Source organism: Chiloscyllium plagiosum, unplaced genomic scaffold (genome assembly GCF_037043375.1).
Source record: "Chiloscyllium plagiosum isolate Xiang-an unplaced genomic scaffold, Cpla_swu_hap1 HiC_scaffold_21, whole genome shotgun sequence".
NCBI lineage: Eukaryota > Metazoa > Chordata > Chondrichthyes > Orectolobiformes > Hemiscylliidae > Chiloscyllium > Chiloscyllium plagiosum.
The window spans coordinates 26,568,954-26,595,215 of record NW_028270159.1 but is presented as its reverse complement, the minus strand read 5'-3'; the positions used below and the strand labels follow the sequence as shown (position 1 = coordinate 26,595,215).

The following is a 26,262-nucleotide window of genomic DNA, read 5'->3' as shown; positions in this document are numbered from 1 at the left end:
GGCCAGGGAGCAATCCACTTCAGGATGCTGCCACGCTTCGAAGGCTAGAGGACAAATAGGAGGGCCTCTTGTAATGAGACATTTGGAAGGCCCACCCCTGAGATTCAACTTGGGAGAGGCGTGAAAGGTTTTGCATTTTTGAGATCTGTATGGAGGATGATCTAATGAATCTTTAGAGAATGAAACTTTAGGATTTTGTCAATCGAGTGGTATAAATGTCTCGTGGGAGTTTTGGGAGACTGCACTCAAAGGGTGCTATGTAGCAAAGATGAAAATTCAACATAGGAGTTACATAGAAGGTAGATTTGATGTTTTGTGACTGGATATACGAGCTAGAAGGCTGGTAAACAGACCCAAAACAGTAGACATTAAAAGCTTTGGTTACACTCATATCTGCACCCTCAAATCGCAACACAAGAGGGGCAGACCTGTATTGGAAGCACAAGATGCCACCTTAAAAGGTCCAGCACAACATTATGCACAAGAGATTTGGGGAGGGGCAAGAGCAACCTATATGTAGCTAGGTAATAAGTAGAAATAAGTAGAAACTGGACCATCTCCAAATCTCAAAATCCTTAATTTCCCCTCCCATCCTCAGCACTGTAACTGCCTCTCGTTATTTCTTCTCACACTAGCAACTGTAAATTCCAGATATAACTGCCTGTCCACATCGAAGTAGGTTTCCGAGTAAAATTTCACGAATATCACTGAAGGATTTCTAAATTTTACTTTATGAGACCCTTGGTTCATTCTCTGTTATGATACCTTTGTCCAGTGGTTATTTAAAGATTCTGGTTGATCTGGTATATAAATATGTCATAAAAGAAACTCTCAGACTTTCCACCATTACCTCGATGAGCACAGCTCTAACAACACTCAAGAAGCTTGACAGTATCTGGGATATAACAGCCAGCTTGTTTGGTGCCACATGCACAAGCATCCACTCCCTCCACCACTCATACTCAGTAGCAGCAATGTGTGCAGCAAAAATACACCAATGTTCCTTCAGCAGGACCTTTCAAAGCCACAACCCCTGCCATCTCAAAGGACAAACGCAGCGGGTACATGGGAATGCCATTACCCGCAAGTTCCCCTCTTTGAAATCCACGACCCTGACTTGGAAATTTATTGCAAAAACCTGGAACACCCTCCCTAACATCACGGCAGATGTTCCTATATAAAGTGGACTGCAGTGGTTCCAAGAAAGCAGCTCACCACCCATCTTCTCAAGGACAATTAAGGATGGGCAATAAATATTGGCTCAACCATCAATACCCACATCTCTTCAATGAATAAATGAAATTGACCTCAGTGGCATAATGTAATCACTGTAGAATGAACTATTAAGTAATTGAACAAAATTTGTTGTAGGTGACTGTTCATCTTTTATTATGGTGATCAGCTTCTGCTAACATGTCAATCCCCATGGCCACTGTCAGCCCACTTGCAGTTTTAGCTAACGAATTAACATGATGATGTTTCAGGCAGGTCTAGCTGGCCTGCAGTTTGTGGTGGCAGCTGGCTTCAAGTCAGTCAGTGGCCAAATGTCCATGTACATGATATTACTGCACATGATAGCAATGCCCCTGCTGCCAGAATTCCAGCCTAATTCGATAAAGTATGGAGAATATTTCTTCAAGGGATGAATTGGTGACATGGCTGATAGACATTTTGCTTGGGGCTTGGTGAGAGAAAGTGAGATGGGGAATAGTTCTGCATTGTTACAGCTGATTTTCTTAAAGCAGTGGACACTGCAGGTGAGATTAAACCTCCTGGGCAGAAGCATCAAAACTGTCAAGTTGATGTCAATATTTACTACCCTGGCCCTGAGGATATCTCATTTGTGAACAGTCTGTGTGCAAACTGAACTGTATTAGCGACGCCCTTTAGACAGACTCCGTAATTAGCCCTTCATGATTGGAACCTATAATTAATCATTCTGAACATGTTCAACTCCTTGAAGATCAAAAAAACTCATAAATTGCAGCAATAAAAACGTTTCCTCGCAACTTTCTACAAGAACCTATAACATTTCTCAAGGATTTCCATTTGAAATGACTGTATCCAACCAAAGTTTTATGAGTGATAGCAGGGCATCTGAATGCCAAAGCAGGAAGTCCCACAGTTTGACCTTTCTATTTTCTCATCAACTCTCTGGCAGTCAGTCATTGATTTCTCATGCCTTGTAGTTCAATGGGTAGCAGGCCACCTTCTTGTACTTCACCAACTACTTGTGTGGAGCTCTTGGACCATGCATCAACATGAAGACTCACCCTGCTCTAGCCCAAGTCATTTTGTGTCTTAATTTTGGCTACTGTCAGTGTATGGGATGTTAAATGAGGGTCCTAGCTAATTATTATCCTCGCTGGTACTGAGACAGTGTGTGTAACATTAACCCCAACTCAGATAAACAAATTAAGTGCAGACAGAGTTTGTTTCTCAGATTCTGAATTTCATGGTATGGTGCTGCTTCAGACAGTTTCATCATTACTAATTAATACCATAAGAGAAACTCCTTATGGCATTTAATTCTTTCTGTATGCTTGCCCTTTTTGGTCATAAGGACATATCTTGCCTAAATAATGAAAAATACCCAATTAAAGTGCATGTGTATGAAATGTATTATGCATGTGAAATTACATCAGCAAGTCCTGTTGTTCAGTGTTCTCAAGCTGGAAGGTAAGCTATTATCTATCGAGTTATATAAGTGACCTCAACTCTTGAAGTAATCCCCTGATTTTTTAAGCATTAAAGTCATTCCTATTATCCAGTGGGTTGTAAATCACCACTATGTTTTTCAACTGCAGTGAAAATTCAAAACTATGTACAGTTCGATACTTAATTCTGAACATTTAGGGAAACAGGGCCAATAAACCAGATTGATTTGTTTTTTTTCTACTTCCAAATCAGAGCAACAGTTCTGAGTAAGGATTTAGAAGTGATGTTTAGCATGCCTAGTACCTCTGATCCAAAAATGAACAGAGATGACATGATGTCAGGTTGAAACAAATGTCCTGCTCCTAAAACTGGACTAAGTTTGAAATTGTGGCGTTTGCTATTCTGCGCGTAGCAACAATAGGATAGAACATTCTGAAAACCATCCTGTTCATATTCACATTTGGGGCTGTCAATCTATGCTTACATTTCCTGCCAATTTCAGTTGCAAGGCGTCAAAATTACTACAGCCTTGAGGAAATCAACATAAAAGGTTCAATCCCAAGGAAAAGGAGGAACCTGCAATATATGTTCCTTTTCTTAAGAACAATTCTTTTAAAAAAAACACACGACCATCTAAACATCCTTTATGTACTTTAGGCACAACATGTTTCAGAATGTAGGAGCATAAATGCCTTTCTATTTTAAAACCGCTTCCTTACATGAGGAGTGGGTAGCATGACATGACCAAGATTTGTTTCCCATCCCCAACTGCCCTTGAATCGAGTGGTTTGCTGGGCCATTTCAGAAGGCAGTTCAGAGTCAACTATATTACGTGCATCTGGAGTTACATGTTGGTTAGACCAGATATGGACGGCAGGTTCCCTTCCGTAAAGGACATTAATGAACCAAATGGGTTTTTACAGCAATTGGTACTAACAAGGTAACTATTACTGAGGTTAATCTTCTACTCCAGACTTATCATCAGCTTCAAATTCCATCACCTGCTGTGGTGGGATTTGAACCCAGCTCCAGTAACATTAAGCAATAGGCTTGCCCATTCCCTGCCTCTGCCACACTCATCCAATCAAAAGACATTGAAAAAGACAGAAAGCACAGTCTGACTCTCAGTGAAGAGATTTGTTATTTACATCATTAAAGTTATAATGAAATATCAGGTAATATTTTCATGCTGCTTTTAAAATTCTGGATGGCATTTTGCATCAGGTTAGATGGGTGGCCCAGTGGTTAGCACTGCTGCCTCCCAGCATCAGGGTTTGATTCTACCTTCGGGTGACTGTGTCGAGTTCACACATTCTAACTGTGGCTGCATGGGTTTCCTCCGGGTGCACCGGTTTCCTCACACAATCCAAAGATGGGCAGGTTAAGTGAATTGGCCACGGTAAATTGCCCCATAGTGTTCGGGGGTATGCAGGTTAGTCGCATTAGTCATTGGAAATGTAGACTAATAAGCTAGGGGAGTGAGTCTGGGTGAGTTGCTCTTCGCAGTGTCGGTGTGGACTTGTTGGGCCAAATGGTCTGTTTCCACACTGTAGGGATTCTATGGTTCTATAGAATTGCAGGGTTACAGGGATAGGGGAGGGGGCTCAGTCTGGGTAGGATGCTCTTCAGACGGTCAGGGTAGACCCAGTGGACCGAATAGCCTGCTTCCACACTGCAGGGATTCTGTGATTAGAACATGATTCATTTCAAGAAATTTACCCTCTGTATTTTCAATATAGCAACAGCATTGTTTTAATGAATTGAGTTTTTGAGGCAGAGATTATTAGTTGGTCACACAAAATGAAATTCTGGTCCATTTTGTGTTGTACACAGGAAATTCAATGCTACTATATGTCATCTAACGGGTATAAACATTTTCAATGATAATGTTTGTGACTTGGAGATCTACAGGAAAACTAAATCTGTAAGTGTTCTCTCAGATAGGAAAATTGCAGTAAGATCTGCCTCAAAGTATTCATCTGAAACGATTTATCGTTTTGCTTCCTTCTCATCTCAGATGGCTGCACTCCAGAGTCCATTCTATGGAGATAAAATGAATCTCTTCTCCCTCTGTAAAAAGATAGAACAATGTGACTACCCACCTCTTCAAGCAGAGCACTATTCTGAAAAGGTGAGTGCTTAACTGAGCTGATGATCAAGGAAATGTTTGACAATAGAGACAATCACTGCTTGGGATATGTATTTAAATGCATTAACTATGTAATAACTGCAAGTGCAACAACTATGATAGAGAGAAGAGAATGTCAGACTTCAGGGCTGCATTTTAGGGCCAGCGAGGGCTGTGGAACAAAGTTAGATAGTTTCTAATCAATCTGCACAGAGTTGTCATTACACACCTCTGGACTAGGTGGGACTTGAACCCAGACCTCCTGGCTCAGAAGTGAGACACTATTACTGCACCACAAGAGCCCCTGGAAATGAAGGTGGGCAAGAAAGAAACATAGACATCAGACGGTTGCCATTTTTCCATTGCAATATGCATTGTCAGCCATAATGTTTCACAGGGGAGGGGGCATGTGAGAGCAAGCTCAGCTAAACCACTCAGTCCATTGATAACTGTGATTAAGGACTTGTTAAGAGCTCAATGAAGTACGTGCCAAGAATTTGGATCAGGCCGACTCTAAGTTTCCCAGTGTATGGGACAGACCAAGTACGTGGAGCAGATACATAGCAGGGAATCACTCGTGACTACACCAATGAATTTGACAGGCTCGTTAAAAGGGGAAGGGCTCAGGGATGGCTCATCCACTTTGGGTCAGTGCAGATTGTGTGCAGAGTGTTCACAATACTGACAATAGAGGAGCATTGTGAGGGCAGGGGGAATGGTCTTCTAATACAGTTGGGAGGCCATTGAGGCAATGAAGGTAGCATCTGACAACAGGAGCACAATTGTCAGATTTTGGGTCCAGTGACGATGAGGAGCTACATCCCTGACAGGAAGAGCTGAGGTCCAGGTGTCAAAAGGGCAGAGGAGAGGGTTGGGGGCCTGGAGCCAGTGGACACCATGACTTTGACACAGGCTGTACTGTACAGAAGAAGCTATCTGGACGAGTCAGAGAAGCAATGTCACATGAACTTCCAACTCTGCAGGCAGATGTTCACAGGGATCTGTGTCCCCAAAGTAGAAGATCTCAGGACACATGGCACTGCCTTGCCAGTCATCATTAAAATCATTGTGACCTTGAAGCTGTTCATCTTTTGGCTCCTTTTAGGGATCAGCAGCAATTCTTGTTCATAAGCAACAGGTGTCTCACAGCTCTCTGATGTAGGTATGGCAAGAGGTAGACAATACATTGATTGGAGAGAGATGCAATCTAGCAAACATAAAGGGACAGTAGGGATTTGCTTCCGTTGCTACGTTCCTTGCATTTCTGCTGGTACACACGGTTCTTGATCACACCCATGTTTGCATTGGGACACTGATTAAGCAGTTAGCCAGACTCAGTGACAGGATGCAATCCCATTCCCCCAGTGTTTAACTGGTCTACAGCCACAGCAAGAGCTTCCTGCAGCTGCACCCTCACTTTGCTGTGGGCTGCTGTGGCTCCTTCGTCATTCACAGTTATGGCTGTCACAGCTTCTCACTCCTATTCCCAAAACACATGGGCCATTCCTGAAGACAAGGGAGAGCACTCAAAGTATTGGAGATGGATGCAGAATGCAGAAGTGCTCCAGCTGCACTAGTCTAGCCCCAGGGTCTCAGTAGGACCCCCACATCCAATCCAGACTGCTCCCAGCTAAGCCCCTCAGACCCAGCAGGTTTCGGAGCTCATGTTGAAGATGCAAATTGGGAATAAATAGACTCCAGTCACCATCAAAGCTTGCCCGGAGGTTTCACTGCCATCAATAACCTACCCTTGCCCACCTGCACCACCTCTTCCCTCTTTTCTTGTCCCATCATTAACAAAAGGAGATTCACACATCTGCCTCCCTGGTGCCCAAAATGTCAAAGTGCACAGTCCCAGGAGTGAAATAGGCCAGTGACCCACCTGACCCGGTGGTTTCTCTACGTGACCGTGTCTTCCCAGTGTTCCGTTCATCCATTTCCTTTTCTGTGAAAATTATAACAGCTTCCCCAGGGAAGGGATTGAAATTCAGAAACAGTACCAAAGGAACATCTTACGTCAAGTTTTGAAAAAGGCCTGGGAATGTTTGTCCATTCCAGACAAGATATTAGTAATCCTTTTAAAAAAAACTGTTTGAGTGCTTTTCAGTTTAACATTGAAACTGGTTCTTTTCATGTTCAACTTAAGATCACTCACACAGAAGTTACCGGATTATGACTGAAGATTGACTTGTCTGGGGCTTGTTAGAAAATGATTACAAAAAAAACCTCAAAGAACCAAACTGTGAAGGGAGACCTGCTCGATTCCATTCAGAATCGAACCTTGTCTTTCTACACACTCTCACACAGATGGATGCACCATGGGAGATACCAGGCAAAATGATGTTTGATCATTTCTGTCTTTGTCAACATAAAAACAAAAAGAATTTTTGAAAACTCACATGTTTCCCTGTGGCAAAATTTAGATTTTTAATTTGATAAAGATCTGTGTCAAATTGTAATGCAGTTCGATACAGTTTTGTACTTTGGACTGAGGGCTGAGAGCTTTTAGCATCAATCATTCCCCATTCTCATGGCTATTTGTCTCAGGTTCCATAACAATGTAATACAAATAGTTTAATAATTAAATGCAAATAGTCTTCAGCTTGGATGATAGCAAATACAAAATCAGGCCAAGGTGGGCCCACCAGTGTATCTGACGTAGTTTTTAGATTAGATTAGATTAGATTACTTACAGTGTGGAAACAGGCCCTTCGGCCCAACAAGTCCACACCGACCCGCCGAAGCGCAACCCACCCTTGATGCCTTGCATATCACAATGCATACCCTCCCACAGACCCTGCAGCTGTGTAATCTCCTGGAAGATGAGAAAAATCCAGTTCCAAATCCAACACTCCTAAGTGATAGTAATACGGTCTAGAGAATCCCAGACCTGTTGTTTATACTGGTACCCCTTCTGCAGGGCGATCTCCAGAAGCAACACGGCAAATCAACATTTACTGCACCAGCCTGCAGCCCTTTTTCAGGCACACTATTCTGTGGAGACAGAAGTTAATTATTTTTATTTTTATATTTGAAATTATGATTCACCTTATTGGGAATTAAGAAAGAACAGGTAATACAATCTCTGATGTAACATTAGACTTGAACACGTCGAAAGGTCATGAAGCAAGATTCTTTCTTCTACTAGCATCAGGTCATTACAAACAGGAAGAGAAATTATTGATAAACAAGGAATTATTTACAGCATGTACATGGAACAAAGCCTGTGGGTTACAATGGACAGAGGAATTCTTTATTAGCTCCCACTTCCCATTGGCATTCTTCCCACCAAAATGTATTTTTCCCAGTGGGAGTTGGGCAGGCGATGGCCTAGTGGTATTATCACTGGACTGTTAATCCAGGAAACCCAGGTAATGATCTGGGGACCTGGGTTTGAATCACGCCACTCTACATGGTCGACTGATGACCACAAAACCAATCATCGGAAAAAAACCCATCTGGTTCACTAATGCCCTTGAGGGAAGGAAATCTGTCATCGTTTCCTGGTCTGGCCTACATGTGACACCAGAGCCAGAGCAATGTGGTTGACTCTCTGGGGCCCTCTGAAATGGCCTCGCAAGCCACTCAGTTGTATCAATCGCTAGAAAGTCACAAAAAGAAATGAAACTGATGGACCAGCTGGCATCGATCTTGGAACCGAGAAAGAGAACGGCAAAAACACAAACAGCTCTGTTGACCATGCAGAGTCCTCCTTACCAACATCTAGGGGCTAGTGCTGAAAATGGGAGAGCTGTCTCACAGATGAGTCAAGCCACAGTCTGACATGGGAGAAAGTGAGGACTGCAAATGCTGGGGATCAGAGCTTAAAAATGTGTTGCTGGAAAAGCGCAGCAGGTCAGGCAGCGTCAAAGGAGAAGGAGAATCGACGTTTCGGGCATAAGCCCTTCTTCAGGAATGAGGAGGGTGTGCCAAGCAGGCCAAGATAAAAGGTAGGGAGGAGGGACTTGGGGGAGGGGCGTTGGGAATGCGATAGGTAGAAGGAGGTTAAGGTGAGGGTGATAGGCCGGAGAGGGGGTGAGGGCGGAGAGGTCGGGAAGAAGATTGCAGTTCAAGAAGGCTACATTGATGACTGTATCGGCGCTATCTCGTGCTCCCACGAGGAGGTTGAACAGTTCATCCACTTTACTAACACCTTCCACCCCGACCTCAAATTTACCTGGACCGTCTCAGACTCCTCCCTCCCCTTCCTAGACCTCTCTATCTCTATCTCGGACGACCGACTCAACACGGACGTATACTATAAACCGACTGACTCCCACAGCTACCTAGATTACACCACCTCCCACCCTGACCCCTGTAAAAATGCCATCCCATATTCCCAATTCTTTCACCTCCGCCGCATCTGCTCCCAGGAGGACCAATTCCAATACTGAACAACCCAGATGGCCTCCTTCATCAAAGAATGCAATTTCCCCTCAGACGTGGTTGACGATGCTCTCCACTGCATCTCCTCCACTTCCCGCTCCTCCGCCCTTGAACTCCGCCCCTCCACTCGCCACCAGGACAGAACCCCACTAGTCCTCACCTACCACCCCACCAACCTCCAGATACATCAGATCATCCTTCATCATTTCCGCCACCTCCAAACGGACCCCACCACCAAGGATATATTTCCCTCCCCACCCCTATCAGCGTTCCGAAAAGACCACTCCCTTCGTGACTCCCTTGTCAGATCCATACCCCCCACCAACCCAACCTCCACCCCGTCACCTTCCCCTGCAACCGCAAAAAATGCAAAACTTGCGCCCACACCTCCCCCCTCACTTCCCTCCAAGGCCCCAAGGGATCCTTCAATATCCAACAGAAATTCATCTGCACCACCACTCACATCATATACTGCATCCGCTGCACCTGATGTGGCCTCCTCTATATTGGGGAGACAGGCCGCCTACTTGAGGAAGGTTTCAGAGAACACCTCTGGGACAACCGCACCAACCAACACAACCGCCCCGTGGTTGAACACTTTAATTTCCCCCCCCCCACCAAACTCCACCAAGGACATGCAGGTCCTTGGCCTCCTCCATCGCCAGACCATGGCAACACGACAACTGGAGGAAGAGTGCCTCATCTTCCGCCTAGGAACCCTCCAACCACAAGGGATGAATACAGATTTCTCCAGCTTCCTCATTTCCCCTCCCCCCACCTTTTCTCAGTCCCAACCCTCAGACTCAGCACCGCCTTCTTGACCTGTAATCTTCTTCCCGACCTCTCCGCCCCACCCCCTCTCCAGCCTATCACCCTCACCTTAACCTCCTTCCACCTATCGCATTCCCAACGCCCCTCCCCCAAGTCCCTCCTCCCTACCTTTTATCTTAGCCTGCTTGGCACACCTTCCTCATTCCTGAAGAAGGGCTTATGCCTGAAACGTCGATTCTCCTTTTCCTTTGATGCTGCCTGACCTGCTGCGCTTTTCCAGCAACACATTTTTAAGCACAGTCTGACATAGTCATTCTTGTGGAATCATACCTTACAGGTAACACCCCATCTCTGGATATGTCCTGTCCCACCGAGGTGGTAGCACAGTAGGATACAGTCAGGAGGGAGTTGCCCTGGGAGTCATTGACATTGACTCCGGACCCCATGAAGTCTCATGGCTTCAGGTTAAACATGGGCAAGGAAACCTTATACTGGTTACCACATACCGTTCTCCTTCGGCTGATGAATCAGTACTCCTCCATGTTGAACAACACTTGGAGAAAGCACTAAGGGTGGCAAGGGTGCAGAATATACTCTGGGGGGGGGGGGAGGAATTCAATGTCCACCACCAAGAGTGGCTCGGCAGTAGCATTATTGATCAAGCTGGTCAGATCCGAAAGGATATAACTGCTAGATTGGATTTGTTTAACTAGTGAAGGAACCAACAAGAGGAAAAAACACATTTGACCTCCTCTTTACTAATCTGCCAGCTGCGGAAGCATCTGTCCATGAGAGTGCAGGTAAAAGTGACCACCCCACTGTCCTTGTAGAGATGAAGTCCTGCCTTCACATTGACAATAACCTCCATCGTGTTGTGTGGCACTATCACCGTGCTAAATGGGACAGACTTCAAAATGATCTAGCAACTCAAGACTGGGCATCCATGAGGTGCTGTTGGCCAATGATAGCAGCAGAACTGTACTGCAGCACAATCTGCAACCTCATGGCCTGGCATATGCCCCACTCAACCATTACCATCAAGCCAGGGGATGAACCCTGGGTCAATGGAGAGTGCAGGAGGGCATGCCAGGAACAGCATCAGGCATACCTGAAGATGAGGTGTCAACCTGGTGAAACCACCAAATAGGACTACTTGCATGCCAAACTGCACAAGAAGGAAGTGATAAACAGAACTAAGTGATCCCACAACCAAAGGATCACATCTAAGCTCTGCAGTCCTTTCACATCCAGTCGTGAATGGTGGTAGACAATTAAACAACTCACTGGAGGAGGAGGCTGCACAAATATCCCCATCCTCAATGATGGAGGAGCCCAGCACATCAGTGTAAAAGATAAGGCTGATGCATTCGCAACAATCTTCAGTCAGAAGCGCCGATCCATCTTGGGATCCTCCAGTGGTCCCCAGCATCACAGATACCAGTCTCCAGCCAATTCGATTCACTCCACATGATATCAGGAAATGGTTGGAAGCACTGGATACTGCAAAAGCAATGGGCCCTGATAACATTCCGGTAATATTACTGAAGACGTGTGCTCCAGTACTTACCACTCCCCTAGCCAAGCTCTTCCAGAATGGTTACAACACTGGCATCTTCCCAACAATGTGGTAAATTGCCCAGGTATATCCTGTACACAAAAAGCAAGATAAATTCAATCTGGTAAATTTCTGCCCTATCAGTCTATTGTCGATCATCAGTAAAGTGATGGAAGGGGTCATCAACAGTGCTATCAAGCAGCACCTACGCAGCAATAACCTGCTGAGTGACACCCAGTTTGGGTTTCACCAGGGTCACTCATCACAGCCTTGGTTCAAACATGGACAAAAGTGCTGAATTCCAGAGGTGAGTTGAGTGATAGCTGTTGACATCAATGCCACATTTGACCAAGTATGGCATCAAGGAGCCCTGTCAAAACTGGAATCAATGGATATCAGCAAACACTCTGCTAGTTAGAGTCATACCTGGCACAAAGGAAGATGGTTGTGATTGTGGAGGGTCAGTGATCTCAGCTCCAGGACATCTCTGCAGGAGTCCCTCAGAGTAGTGTCCTCGGCCCAACAATCTTCAGCTGCTTCACCAATGGCCTTCCCTCTGTCATAAGTTCAGAAGTGTGGATGTTCTCCAATGATTGCACAGTGTTCAGCACCATTCATGACTCCTCAGATAGTGAAACAGTCCATGCTCAAATGTAACAAGATCTGGACAATATCCGGGCTTGGGCCAACAAGTGGCAAGTAACATTCACGACACACAAATGCCAGACAATGACCATCACCAAGAAGAGACACTCTAACCACTACCCCTTGACATTCAATGTATTACCATCACTGAATTCTCCACTGTCAACATCCTTGGGGTTACCATTGACCAGAAACTCAACTGGACTAACCACATAAACACTGACTGCAACAGCAGGTCAGAGACTAGGGATAATGCGGTGAGTAACTCACCTCCCGACAACCAACTACAAGGCGCAGGTCAGGAGTGTGATGGAATACTCCTCACTTGCCTGGATGGTGTAGCTCCAACAACACTCAAGAAGCTTGACACCATCCAGGACAAAGCAACCCACTTGATTGGCACCACATCTACGAACATTAAGTCCCTCAACCACTGGTGCTCAGTCGCAGCAGTGTGTACTATCTACAAGATGCACTGCAGAAATTCACCAAAGATCCTTAGACAGTACCTTCCAAACCCACGACCACTTCCATCTAGAAGGACAAGGGCAGCAGGTACTTGGAAACTCCACCACCTGCAAGTTCCCAACCAAGCCACTCACCACCCTGACTTGGGAATATACCGCCGTTCCTTAACAGTCATTGGGTCAAAATCCTGGAATTCCCTCCTTACCAGCATCATGGCTCAACCCACAGCAAGTGGACTGCAGTAATTCAAGAAGGCAGCGCACCACCACCTTCTCAAGGGCAAATAGGGATGGGCTATCAATGCTGGCCAGGCAGCGAAGACCATGTCCCACAAATGATTAAAAAAGAGATCAGTCAAGGTCCAGCTACCCTCACTCACCATCGCCACCAGCTGGTGGAGGTCCCATTACACTGGAGTTGAAATCAATTCTCATTGTCCTGTCTCCTACTCTACTTCTTTCTTGCCTTTGACTACGAAACTGTAAAAAGCAAACTCCTTCCATTTTTCTTTCCTTTTACAATCTTAAACTTTAAAATCAAACCTCCAGTATTGCCTAATCACTATTCTGTGACTTAGCCGTCAAAACCTGGCTCTGTACTTGTCCCACTTAAAACCTACTCTCAGTAGCAAGCTTTTGGTTTTTTGTTTCAAATCTGCCTTAAGGGGCTTGGTGTCAAACATAGTTTGTTCATGTTTTTATGAAACACCTCTCAATGTCTTACTGTGTTGCTCCTCTCTGGGACTGTTGTAAGGTTTGATCCTTGCCATATCACTTTTATTTCTTGAGGGAGGCATTTATTAGCTGACAGCTGATGCTGACTGGTATTGGACCTGTTTCATCTCTTGCTTTCAAAATGCTGTGACCTCATTTACTAACTCCAAGGTTCCTATCATCACTGCAATTTTGAAATTCAATCCCACTTATGTTGTGAACATCAAAACTAACTGAGTTCGCAGGATGTTTAGTCAGTGGTGGTGAAGAAAGATGGCTGAATTTATCCAGGTGTAATCATCAAACAGAGACTGCAGCAGAAACAGTATTTTGGAGATCAGATGCGCAAGGTGGGTGAATGTAGTGGACTTATTGTATATGAACTTTCAGACAGTCTTTAACAAGCAATCACGCAGGTGATTCCAGGCCTTAATTCAGAGACCGAAATGGAAAGTATGGGTTCAATTTTATCCTCCCTGGAGATAGTGAGAGAGGTGGAGAAATGGAAAATAATGAGCAAGTTGGGCCTGAGGCAACACCTACATGAATTGAGTGCTGGGTAGGAAGGCCCATTGGGAATTCCTCAATATGCCAATAATTGAAGCCCTTAAAGTGGTCAATTAACAACCACTTAATGGTGTCAACTCATCCTCGACCCAATGGCCTGCTTTTCGTACAGGTGTGAAAAATAGTGTGTTTCCTGACTGGGTAACCAGGGCAGTTGCCTGCTGGGTGCAGGTTGGGGGAGGAGGGTTGGTGTGGTGCACTTATCACCATCTGGGGGCAAGCAAAGGCATGGATATGGCATAAGGGCATGGCCTTGAAAGCTATCCCACTGATCTCCCCTCCTCCATGACCCCCACCCCATGAGAAGCTAAAGGTCAAGACCTATTCACTGACCGTTGGACTCCTCAAAGTCAAGGCCTCAAACAGTGGACTTCATGAACCAGAAGCTGCTATTCTCTGATTGGTCCAGGGCCTCTGGTCAAGGCCTATGATTTGGCAAGAAACTCACTTGTCACTCCCTAAACTAATCCAGTAAATGTTTTCAGTGGTGGGTTGGTCAGTGAGTCAACATGTAACAGGTTTCTTCCACACTTAACCTGAAAAGGAAAAATCATAACCGAGAAGAAAATATGGAGTAGCAGAGGATCTTTTAGGTTGATGGGGAGTAAGGTTCAAGTTCATAAAATAGTAGGAACTCGCAAATGAATTGGGCCTCAAAGACTTTCTAAAGAAAAGCATGTTTTATGGGAAGAGGTGTGGAATATGTGAACGAGGGCTCAATTGGAACAACAGTGAGCCAGACAAACCCTTAAACCTGGCCCATCTTTCAGATTCAGTTGAGTCATGGCTGATCTGCAGCTCAAATTAATTTACCAAAGTTTATTCCACATCCTTTAATACTTCTGCCTAACAAGAATCCATCAATCTCTGTCTCCATGGTACGTTAGAGATTGTTAGTTTTAATTCAGATTTTGAAATGAGAACAGATATGTTTTTAACTTGTAATTTATTTTTAAATTTAGCGAAGAGTTATTTAAATTATGTTAGAGCTGAGGTTATTTACTGTTGATCTGGAATCATCGAGACAAAGGTGTTTGACTGGAGGGATGTAATCCGACTTCAGCAGTTAATGAGGAAATAGTTTTAGAGCTACACTCATGAACTATTTCTTATATTAACCATATAAGAATCTATTCTCACTTGTTCATTTGCTATTCAATAAAGTGAAAAATAAGGATACACCGGGACAGCTGTTCACTGCAATATACACTGGGACAGCTGTTCTCTACAATATACACCAGGACAGCTGTTCACTACAATATACACCTGGACAGCTGTTCACTACAATATACACCGGGACAGCAGTTCTGTACAAAAACGAGAAAGATTATTTTTAGGTCTGAGATAGGGTAGGACCAGGAGCTAAGGTAATCTGAAAGTGCTTCTCTGTGTATCCCAGTATGATGTGATATTCCCATCCTACATAGGGTGCATGGTGAATATATGCTGTTTGCCTCATGAATTTCAAAACATGTAAATTTATCCAGTATATCCTTTCCCTAAACTTTTTAAGAACCATATACTTTTTAATGGGAACCACATAAAACCAGAAGTGCCTTGGAAGAAATTATGGACATTATAAGGTTAATAAAGTAAATAAAGATTTTTACAGAAAATGTTCTGCAGTGTCATAATGGCCTTGTTAAATGATAAACATTCATCCACTATTTTCAAACAATTCTGAATTGAAGTTATTTTTTTCTTTCCCTGACCAAAGTTGCTGCCTTGCTGTTTCTTACTTCCTCTTTGTTTTGTGCAAAATATATTTGCAATTCCTTTTTGCTCTAGAACACTTGATCCCATTGTCTCATTAATAAATCTTTCTTGCACCCTTCCCAGGATTTAGATTTACAAAACAGGTGTAATATTTCTGGTGGAATTCTCTCTAGGGATTACGAGTAGCAATTGGTGTGCTTTATATAATCTCAGATTCTTCTTTTCTCGACCTTTGTTTGAAATATTCTCTCATCGACTTCTGACAGAGCTGCTCTTTCAGTTTCAGATTTCGCTTCACCTTTCCTTAATTTTTAATTTAAATTTTCTGCTTCATGTCAGTTTGATTTTTGTTAAAGTTTATAGCACATAGTTTCAATAATTTTTGCACATTATATGGACAGAGTTTTAAATTTATTTTCTTTGTTATATTGTGAAAATGTTAACATTTTAAAGCTATATTCTGCAATCTGTTAAAAAAAAAATCTGATATGCTTAAAACCCTAATGATAGAATTGCCAAAGGGGCTTCTTCAATGACCCACCATAGTGTAGGCCTGGAGCTTGGGACAAATCCTAGAGAAATGGGAAAGCCCACATCAAAATTCCTGATGATTCGAAAATTCCAGCAGAAAACATAATATTAACACAAACTTTCACAACCTCCCCCTACTGTTTAACGATCATAATGATATGAGATTTCCAAATATCAGTTTGGGTATTTTCTTGAGTTTAACCTGCTGCATTTGTACAGTTTACTGGCACTGTGCTCTCCCAATGATTGCCCAGGTACCCATTTGGTCATTAACTTGCAAAGTTATCGAGAATCTAGTGGGAAGAAAGTTAACCCCCAGTGAATTTTGTAGTTAGTGCAGAAATATTATTAGCACCATAGTCATGAACCACTTGTTAGGTTGTACAATATAACAACTCAAACGGTATAAATTATATGTATTCTACTGTTCACTTGATTATTCATTATTCTATAAATAATGGAATTTAAAATGTAAAATAAGGTCTAGTGTTAATAGGACTTTGATTCTTTTCTTTGGTAACTCAGGGAGTGAGATGAGACCAGCAGCTGAGGTAATCTAAAATGATTTATCTGTTATTTCCCAGTATGCTATGATAATTTTACCTCCTATAGGGTGCACAGTGAGTTTGTACTGTTCGTTTTATGCCCAGTGAAATTCAACACATGAAAATCTGATCTTCCATGACCCATTCATTAGCCATGTCAGCTGGTTGGGCAGCAATAGTGCCTAGGACTTGGTTCAAATCTTCTAATCATATAGAAGATATCCATTGTTGTAAACATGAGGTTTCGTAAGATAATATTTTGAGACTTTGCTTCAGTTTAGGGTAAAATGAACTGGGTGAGGTGACTGTTTCTGAATCACAAGATTGGGTGATGGAGTTGTAAAGGATTAAAGGGAGGTTGTTTTATTGGGAAGGAGATGTGAGGTTAGCAACATCTGTGGCTGAAGTTTTGGGAACACGCTGAGAATGTTGGCTTTCTAATAGTTATGTTTTCAATTATCCTTCAGATAAACGAGAGCTAGGGTCTCACGTGTAGCTAATTCGCATTTCTATCTGGATAATAGGCCCATGTGCTTATTTATTATTATTATTGTTATTCTTAATAATGATTCACATTGTCATGGAAATGGGCTTTTTAGAGGGGAAAAGCTTCTAAGACACTCAGGAACACTGTTAGTCTGCTGAGATCTGGAAAAAGAACAGATAGAGGCTTTAAGGTTAACCTGTTAGTGCGAGTTCTCTGATTGAAAATTTGGGCAAGTTTTAAATGATCCTGAAAGAATTGTCTAGTCTACAACAGGAACAAGCCGTAATGATGAAAAGATTGTTATGTAGTTAAAGGTTCCCAGGTTGGTGAAGGAAAGGAACAAAGTGAACCCTCAGGAGTAGGAGCCACTTGAGATTGGGTCCAGAAACTGCAAGGACTATTTAAGGATTAGTGTAAGGCAGACCTGGAGAGATGGGTTTTGGTTGTGTTTAAAATGTAATTGCCTATTGAAATAGCGTTTAGTCAATCGTGTTTTTAAACTGTTTAATAAAAAGTCTTAAAATGTGAAATCAGTTTAGCTCCAAACTGGAAGTTCATTTTTTTAAAAAAAAGATATTGGTCTCCTAACAAATGATACATAGCCCACCTTTTCCCTCCAAGAAGAGTTCCCTAACTCACAGAGATTATGTAGAGAACATCACATAGTAATGGTGGGCTCAAAATCTACATTCTTTAAATGCTCGACTGTCACATTTTGGAAAGTTGGACCATTCCCTTTTAAAAGTATCTAAAAGTAAATGTTCAGCTTAATAATATTTGAAGGAAAACTGTATGCTGACAAGTGTGAAAAAGGCTCCAGGACAAAAATTAGTTAAATTAGATGCAAAAGATTAAACAGTGAACAGTTGGCAAGGTTGTCTGAGTAATTGAAAAGGCACCTCACACTCAGTGTATTGGGAGAGCCTTTTGCCTCATGTCTATGAAGATAGAGGTAAAACAGACAGTGAAGTCTTTGTGAGAGAAAAGCTATAAATTCAGTAAGTGCAGAAATGATAGGATATTACGAGGAGTACAGATCCTGTTCAGAATAAAATAGCAGATACAGAGGAACCTTGAGTATCCGAAGGACACGGTGGGGAGGATTTCATTCGATTAATCAAATTCCGGATAATCGAATGTCAGATAGCACAGTTTAGCCAAGCATCGGGACCTTGCGATCTTGCTGGATAATCCGATAATCGGATAATCAAATGCTGGATAATTGAGGTTCCTCTGTATATTCAGTTTAACTTAAATAAGATAAGCCACTGATATAGGGTGGCAAGGTTAGTCACTATTTTATGGTACAGTGCAGAGATCAGTTGCACCGATTGAAATAAGTCAATAACATCTTCTGCATGTTCACCTCACGGGAAATAAAATAGTGTAATAATTTGAACTTAGTTTTTATAATTTCGCTGAATGCTATTTGTGTTGAGCAACTCTTCCACTTAATGTACAGTGCACATCTATCATCCTCCTACTGCTGACTGAAGGAGGAAGAAATCCATTGAGGAGCAAAACATAGTTGAAAAGAAATGTGAACATTTTTTTTAAATCTAGCTCCAAGAAGTTGAGTGTATATTTAAACATTGATCAATAATTGCAAAATCCTCTGTTCAAAGATACAGAATTGACAGGCCAGTTGTTCCATCAAATTTGTCCCAGGGTATAGTGGTGGAGCCTCCACCACAAACCCCTCCACCCTTAAAACCAGTCTAACCTAAATCTGATATGGAGTAAGCTGTGTCTTTTGTTTGTTCTCAATTTCATGAACTGAAATAATCTATCCATAGGCATACGAGAAGGCCCCTTAACTATTTTGTAGACCTCAACCTGATCTGAGCAACTAGACATTACCATTTGTAGTTCAGTTGGATCCATAAAATGGTTACTTCTGTTTGTGATGTAGTATCGCACTGGAGTTCATCTGTCCAATTCTCAATACTCTGTCAATAACTGAGAGGAATTCCTACATAATAGGTAGATGATTTGCCTATTCCTGCTGGTGTCACTCTGGCAATGCTACAAGACAGTACAATGCACATATTATGGATTTGGGTGTGAGAAAATTTCTAATTCCAAAATACAGATTTTGGATAACTGAACCAGTCATGGCAATGACGTTTAACCAAAAGTTAACTGAACTTGAAATTAGGTTGGATGTACTTGAAACATATCAGTTTGTGATTCTCTTGCAGTTCTGTGCCTCAATAACCGAATGAATATTAATGAATAACTTGATAAATCTGTGCTGTGAGGATAGTAGGCGGCTCAGTATTAAAAATACAAATGTGAATACTTCCATTTTCAAGAATTGCTCAATGTAAATAATTATTACCACAGTTAATAAAATGTGAAAATGTCCATGGTTTTGTTTATATTTTCATAAATATATTTATAACCAGCTGCTTTATCTCACTAATACATTATAATGCATTGGTAAAAAATTTAAATGAAACAAAATTGTTGAAAAAAAGGAATTAGCTGATCATAAATCATATATTTCCACTGTGTTCTTTAGTTGCTGCAGCAACATTTCTGTAGATTATATCATTTCAGAGTGAACTATGTAGTGGTATTAGATCATTGGGGCTGAATTCTGTCACCTACCTTGGAGGTCCTTTGTAGAAGTTGCAAGTGGGAACTGACTCTTCATTGGTTAGCTGTAGGACCCTCAGCAGCATAATGCCAATGGTGGCAAGTTAACTGGTTGCTGCCAGGATCACAGTTCTGTTAATGATGAGCACTTGCCTCCGTGAGTGCCAGCACAACCAAACAACCAGCAACTCAGCAGCGCCTCCACTAGCAGTGGACATTGCTGAGGCTGCAGCTCTAGCAGGAAGGTCCCTCCCTGGTGGGTATATTTGCTGACAATTGTGTTGTGGGCCGGCAGGGCAAAGCAGCCAGGCCTCAACCAAAAGGTTTGCTGAGGGTACCAATAGTGCAGTTGCCACAAGGGTGCGCTATTGTCACTGGGAGGGTCACTCCATGAGTCATAGAATGCACATAAAGAAACCCCACCACCACCGGCCCTATGAACATGCTGAAAAATTGCCAGATTGACGTTCTCCTTCCATGGAGGCAGCCTCTGCAATTTCTTGCCTATATGCTGACCATTGATGGAAATGTGTTGCTGGAAAAGCGCAGCAGGTCAGGCAGCATCTAGGAACAGGAGAATCGACGTTTCGGGCATTAGCCTAGATGCTGCCTGACCTGCTGCACTTTTCCAGCAACACATTTCCATCTCTGATCTCCAGCATCTGCAGACCTCACTTTCTCCTATATGCTGACCATTGTCAGCATAGCATAGCAGTGAGAATTAATCAGGCTTTCCTCCCAATGTCTCTCCTCTCAATGTTGCCTGCCTTCCAACCTCTCAGCCCATCAATGAGCCAGGAAGATTTAACCCATGCTTTGAAATGGATCCCTTGAAGAATCAGTTTAGAGTAATAGAGTCATAGAGACGTCAAGCACGGAAAACTCATCCATGCCAAGCAGATATCCTAAATTAACCTTGTCCCTTTTGACAGCATTTGGCCCATATCCCTCTAAACCTTTCCTATTCATACACCCATTCAATGTTCTAATTGTAAACTGAACAGCACAGGCAGTCAGCTGTGAAAGTTCACTGCCTGGTCAGTCAGCTGTGCACTGCTTTCTTTCACCGCCTGAGTTATAACACTGAGTTATAAAGTAGAAACATCTTATTTTACAGTTGCATATCCTCAGTACAATAGACTGCATGGGGTAGATGTTCAACCTTTAAGGCTGGCCTCAGAAGGGCTTATGCCCGAAACGTCGATTCTCCTGTTCCCTGGATGCTGCCTGACCTGCTGCGCTTTTCCAGCAACACATTTTCAGCTCCTGTATGGGACCCTTGCCATGACAATGGTCACCCTTATGACAACAGTAACACTGGTACCCTCAACATACCTCCTAATTGCAGGGGCCTGATTGCCTTGCCCTGCTGTCCACAACACAATTCGACTGTGAGTGAGTGTGTCCTGTCACTGAGGGGCACTCACCTTGGAGCTGCAGCCCCAGAAACGTCCACTACTCATGGTGGCACTGCTGAGCTTCTTCCTGTTTGTTTCTGCTTGCAACTCTTGGAGACAGGCAGTCATCCTTAACAGGCTAGGACCCTGGCGTCAGCCTGTTAGAACATGGAACATTACAGCGCAGTGCAGGCCCTGCGGCCCTCAATGTTGCACCGACCTGTGGAACCAATCCAAAGCCCATCTATCCTACACTGTTCCATTTTCATCCATATGTTTATCCAATGACCATTTATATACTCTTGAAGTTGGCGAGTCTATTACTGTTATAGGCAGGGCGTTCCACGCCCCTACAACTCCCTGAGAAAAGAAACCACCTCTGAGATCTATCCGATATCCATCACCCCTCAATTTAAACCTATGTCCCCTCATGCTATCCATCACCATCCGAGGAAAAAGGCTTTCACTGTCCACTTTATCTAACCTTCTGATTATCTTATATATGTTAACTGTCAAAATTTGTGAGAAACAGATAGAAGAATCATTGCTAATAGTGGAATTGGGTGGAATTTCCACCCAGTGAATTGAAGAGAAAGAAAACACAGCAATTCTGCAAGCATGTACAATTCTTTCCATAAGACTATCTGTTCGCCATTCCGTACTGTTGATGCTAACATCCAGGCAGAGAAGGAAACCTATGGAATTCCACCCCAATTAATCCAACATGCAGCAAGAAAAATATATCGAATTAAGTTAATTTTCCGGATGAATTTGGTGAAGTGGAAAGGGATGGGAGGCTCCACACTGGATTATGCCGTGTAGGTGCGGCCCTCCCTAAGGGCATTGTGGGTCAATCCATGGCACATGGACTGCAGAAGTTCAGATGTCAGCTCACCACCACCTTCGCCAGGGCATCTAGGACAATAAATTCTGGTTAGCCAGTGATGCCCATTTTCCAAAAAATGAATAAATAACAAAAAAAGACATTCATGGAGCTGAATTCTGATCCAAAACAAACTCAGTTTGTTCTTCCTCTGTTCGCCTGTTAACAAGTTTGTAACACGGAATAAATGCGTCAACTATCTGTAGCAGATAGAAATCTTATCTTTGTCCTCAACTAGTAAAGATGAAGATGAATGGTGCAGTATTCCTAAAATGGAGCCTTCAGTTACAAAAGTACACCAACTGAGCTTGGCTGAGGATTTGAGAAAAGATTTTGCATACTGTGTTTCTTTCTTAAGCGACAAATTCTTGATGCCTGGCAGGTGCAGAATTGATTATATTCATTATATATACAGATCAAAAGAATTGCATTCAAGGCTTCAATCTAGAATCATGAAACCACTCCTGTGCAATCCAGCAGTATCCCTATAGGGATGGTAATATTGGTCTTAAGGTGGACCAGGATATCATGTCAGCTGGGACAGTGGAAAATAAGTTGACATGTGCAAGTTTGCACTTGTACAGTTGTTAAACTTATAGTGACTTTTCCAGATCACTGTAAAACTTCACTGTCAAATTATTTAGAGCCCACCAACAGGCAAGTAGTCAACTGAGTTGCCAAAGCAGCAAGTTTATTTATCATTGGCGTGCAGCTATCCATTAACCTACAATAGAATCATCACATGAATTGGTCTCTTCAGGAGGCATTGTGCGAGCTCATTTACTGCACAACACTTTCAATAAAATTGGACTGCCTTTTATATTAAGTGAGCTACATTCTGTTTTCCTTCATGAGTTAAAAACCATAGAAACATATTATGAAACTAAACTGGGCTGAACAGGATAATTAAATCAACCTGTTTTTTTGACGATCGCATAAACTATGTTTCAGTAAATTGAACCTTCCCAAGTAACTCTGATAATTTCACAAAAGGGTTGAAGATTTATGTGAGTACATGTGAAGTTTTTTTTGTGTTTGGCAATAATAGTGAGACCAATAATGGTGTTGCGGTATTACTGTAAAATAAAATACAAGATGCACAGAATGATATAATAACCATTCCCTCCACTGTAGCACATTCTTTGATAAAATATCTTAAAAACTTTAGTCTTTACTAGCCAATATTTTTAACACCAGGATTACTGATTTGAACTGAGGGCTTTTGTGAAGGTAGAGGATTTCACTTCATTCTCAAGAACTGCTAGTTTATATGTATGTGCCTAATTAGTCAGGTTAAAATGTAAAGTTTTTCCCATTAATTATTTAAAAGTGAAATAATCAATCAAAACCAGAAAGCAGCTTTAAGCATTTTCTTGATTTTAACATTAATTACAAAGCATTGACAAAGAACAGTTTCACAAGCAGTTGAGAGTAGTTGTTGGATAATCATCGGTTTAAATCAAATGATGCAGTTTGGCATAGCAGGCAAAGAATCCGTAGATTTCTCACAGATTTGAATTTCGAGGAGTATTTTCACAAATTGGAGTTTGCTTCCAAAAATCATAATTATACTTCACTATGCAAGCTTTAAATTGGATAGAGGAGTCAGCATTTTACATAGTTAATGATGCTTTGTATGGTAGTTTTTCATTACGGCTGCATACCGGTGCCATAAGTTTCAGAATCTGCTTACACTGCAGTTGGTTGTCATTCTGTTCTCACCTCATGTATCTTCATGCTGCTGAAGATGATGAGCTTGTATTGCTGTCCTTTGTCCCAAAGAGGGTGGGGCATCAGTCTCACTTGCTGCAGTGCTTACTAAGAAATTCACTCAGCTCTGGACTATATTCCCAATAAAACCTTGGTGCCAAGTACCTCATAATCTTCACAGCATTTAGTCACAAAACAGCATTCCCACTAGTTGCAATAGTGTTGCAATTTCTTTAATGAAAAATATGTTTTAAAGCAGTGTGCTATCCTTTTGTCTAACAAACTGTATTTCTCTCATTCTTTAGTTAAGAGAGTTGGTGATCATGTGCATCAACGCTGAACCGGATCTCCGACCTGACATTAGTTACATGCATCAGGTAGCCAAGCAGATGCATGGATGGACATCAAGCACCTGAACATGTTAAGCTGGATGAAAATTTACAAAAGAACAATTGTCTCACAATCCTGCTTGAATATTGTTAAACAAACACAAATGAAATGCCACAGTGAAGATTTCAAGAAAGCAGAATCATTAATGGAATATGATTGAGCCATTTGGAGTTGAACAGCACTGTAAGGACTAATACTGTTAGATTAGCTCCCAACAATTGTAGGATGGTTAAGCTCTGCCATTTGGTCCAGTGAAATAATATAAGGTTTCATGGTTCCATGTTACTCTAGAAAAATATATTTATGGATGTACTTTCTAATTTCATACACTTATCTCTGTTTATAAGTTACGATAAAGTAAAGAAGGTAAAAACATGAGATTGTGCTGAGACCAAACAAAATTGACAACACACTACAGGTTTGGATATATTGCTGCCAGGGTGTGGCATGATAAAAATGACAAACAAAATATGCTTAACTGGACAGAAAAATAAATGATCCATAAATAATAATAAAAATTGATAGTTTTACTAACATGTTAATTTAGAAAAAATCTTTCTCTTTTCATTTATTTAGCATACTTTCATCATGCCTTTGCACAAGACATAATGTCTTTGTAAGCAAGTACTCAAGTAGCAGTATTGTAATAGAATCTAATTCATTTCTGTCTTATCAGGACTTGACACTATGTACTTAGATTTTACCTAAATTACAGTGACAGATGATATTTTAGCATTGATTGACATATTGACTTGTCCTATGGAATTTTCTATGCGATCAGCTTTTAGGTCTTTAGTTGGAGACTTTATTATTGAAAAGACCTTAAGATCTGGGAGCCCCATTGAATCTACCCCACCATTTGATCATGGCTGATATGTTTAGAATTTAGTTAAGTGAGTTGTTGATCATGTGCATTAGAATTAGAATTTTGTGTGCTTTTATTGTGACCAATAAAGCACCATCTGGAAAACGTGCTGCAGTCAGCCAAACCTTTCTTTTTACTAATGAACTTCTATCTAATGAGCTGTATCTAGATTTTAAAGATACCATTAGGTGTTGTCCACCTTTCCAATAATATTTACAGAACAAGTCCAGCTTATTTTGTATGGATAAAATCTAGAGCATTTTTACTTAATGATATGATGTTGGTTTCACTGAGTAAGTCTGTTGGCACAGATATGCTACTCTGCTTTTCAGGCTGAGAGCAGTGTCCATTCTTTTCTTCCTCTTTGCCATGTTTAAACGAGTTCACTTCTAACACTATGTGCTGTAGACTATTCTGCAATTCTTTTTGTAATACTTTTACATTCGTTGAAATAAAAGTAATGTCACTTTTACTTATGCAGCTTTTGGTTTTCAATCCTCAGTGAGGAAATGATGCAGCACCATTTCTTGAGCATCATTCAAAAGATGAAATAACATTTACATTATGTCCAGAAAGCCAGAGCAAACTGGGCTAAGTGAGCACATGAAACTCATAATGGCCCAGATTGATATCATTGTAACAACAGCAACATTTTCAACACTCAGTGTCATTACACCTGTGAAACTGACAGCAGCAGCTGGTAAATGCAGAAATCTAAAGTTTGCTGTCACTGATTCCATAGCATGAGCTGTTGGAAGACCCCATGGGTCTTTAGAAATCACTGAACTGATGAAACTCCCCTTTTAGCTGTAAAACATTGTTAAAAATCCCTGAAAAAAACTGACAGTTTGTTAATGAGTAGACAATTGCCTTGAATGGGGTACAAAGTCATAACTGTTGAAGAACTTTTCTGGCCTTGGAAAGCGAACTTTACATTTGTGTAGTGTCAAGGTTTCCCTTTATGATAAAAACAATCCTGTGCTTGAAAATACTTTTCACAAATCAATTGTTTATATTTGTTCAACTTTAACACGTTTATGTATTTGCATTCACTGCATTCACTTTTCAGTTTGCTATCTATGAGAACTCTTGAATGTGATTGGCAACTTACCCAGCTTGGTGGCATCTCTGCTGTTGAAAGATTGGCAATCTCCTTAACCTGGGGCCAGATTCAAATTAAAGTCAATAAAGGTGAAATTCATGCCAGAGATTATTAGAAACTGGATAGTTGTCATCAAATTGATAT

General features: G+C 41.8%; 1 protein-coding gene across 5 annotated transcripts in view; it reads left to right on the top strand.

The window, feature by feature from the left end:
* The window catches only part of LOC122564836 (serine/threonine-protein kinase Nek6), a 272,209-nt gene extending 246,721 nt beyond the window's left edge, over positions 1 to 25,488 (top strand). For all 5 annotated transcript variants that reach the window (XM_043720147.2, XM_043720146.2, XM_087998434.1 and 2 more), the window contains 2 exons: positions 4,676 to 4,789; positions 24,067 to 25,488. In XM_043720147.2, the coding sequence (XP_043576082.1) occupies positions 4,676 to 4,789; positions 24,067 to 24,177 (225 nt within the window). In that variant the 3' untranslated portion in view covers positions 24,178 to 25,488. The remainder of the gene's footprint in view (positions 1 to 4,675; positions 4,790 to 24,066) is intronic.
* The last annotated feature ends 774 nt before the right edge of the window (positions 25,489 to 26,262 follow it).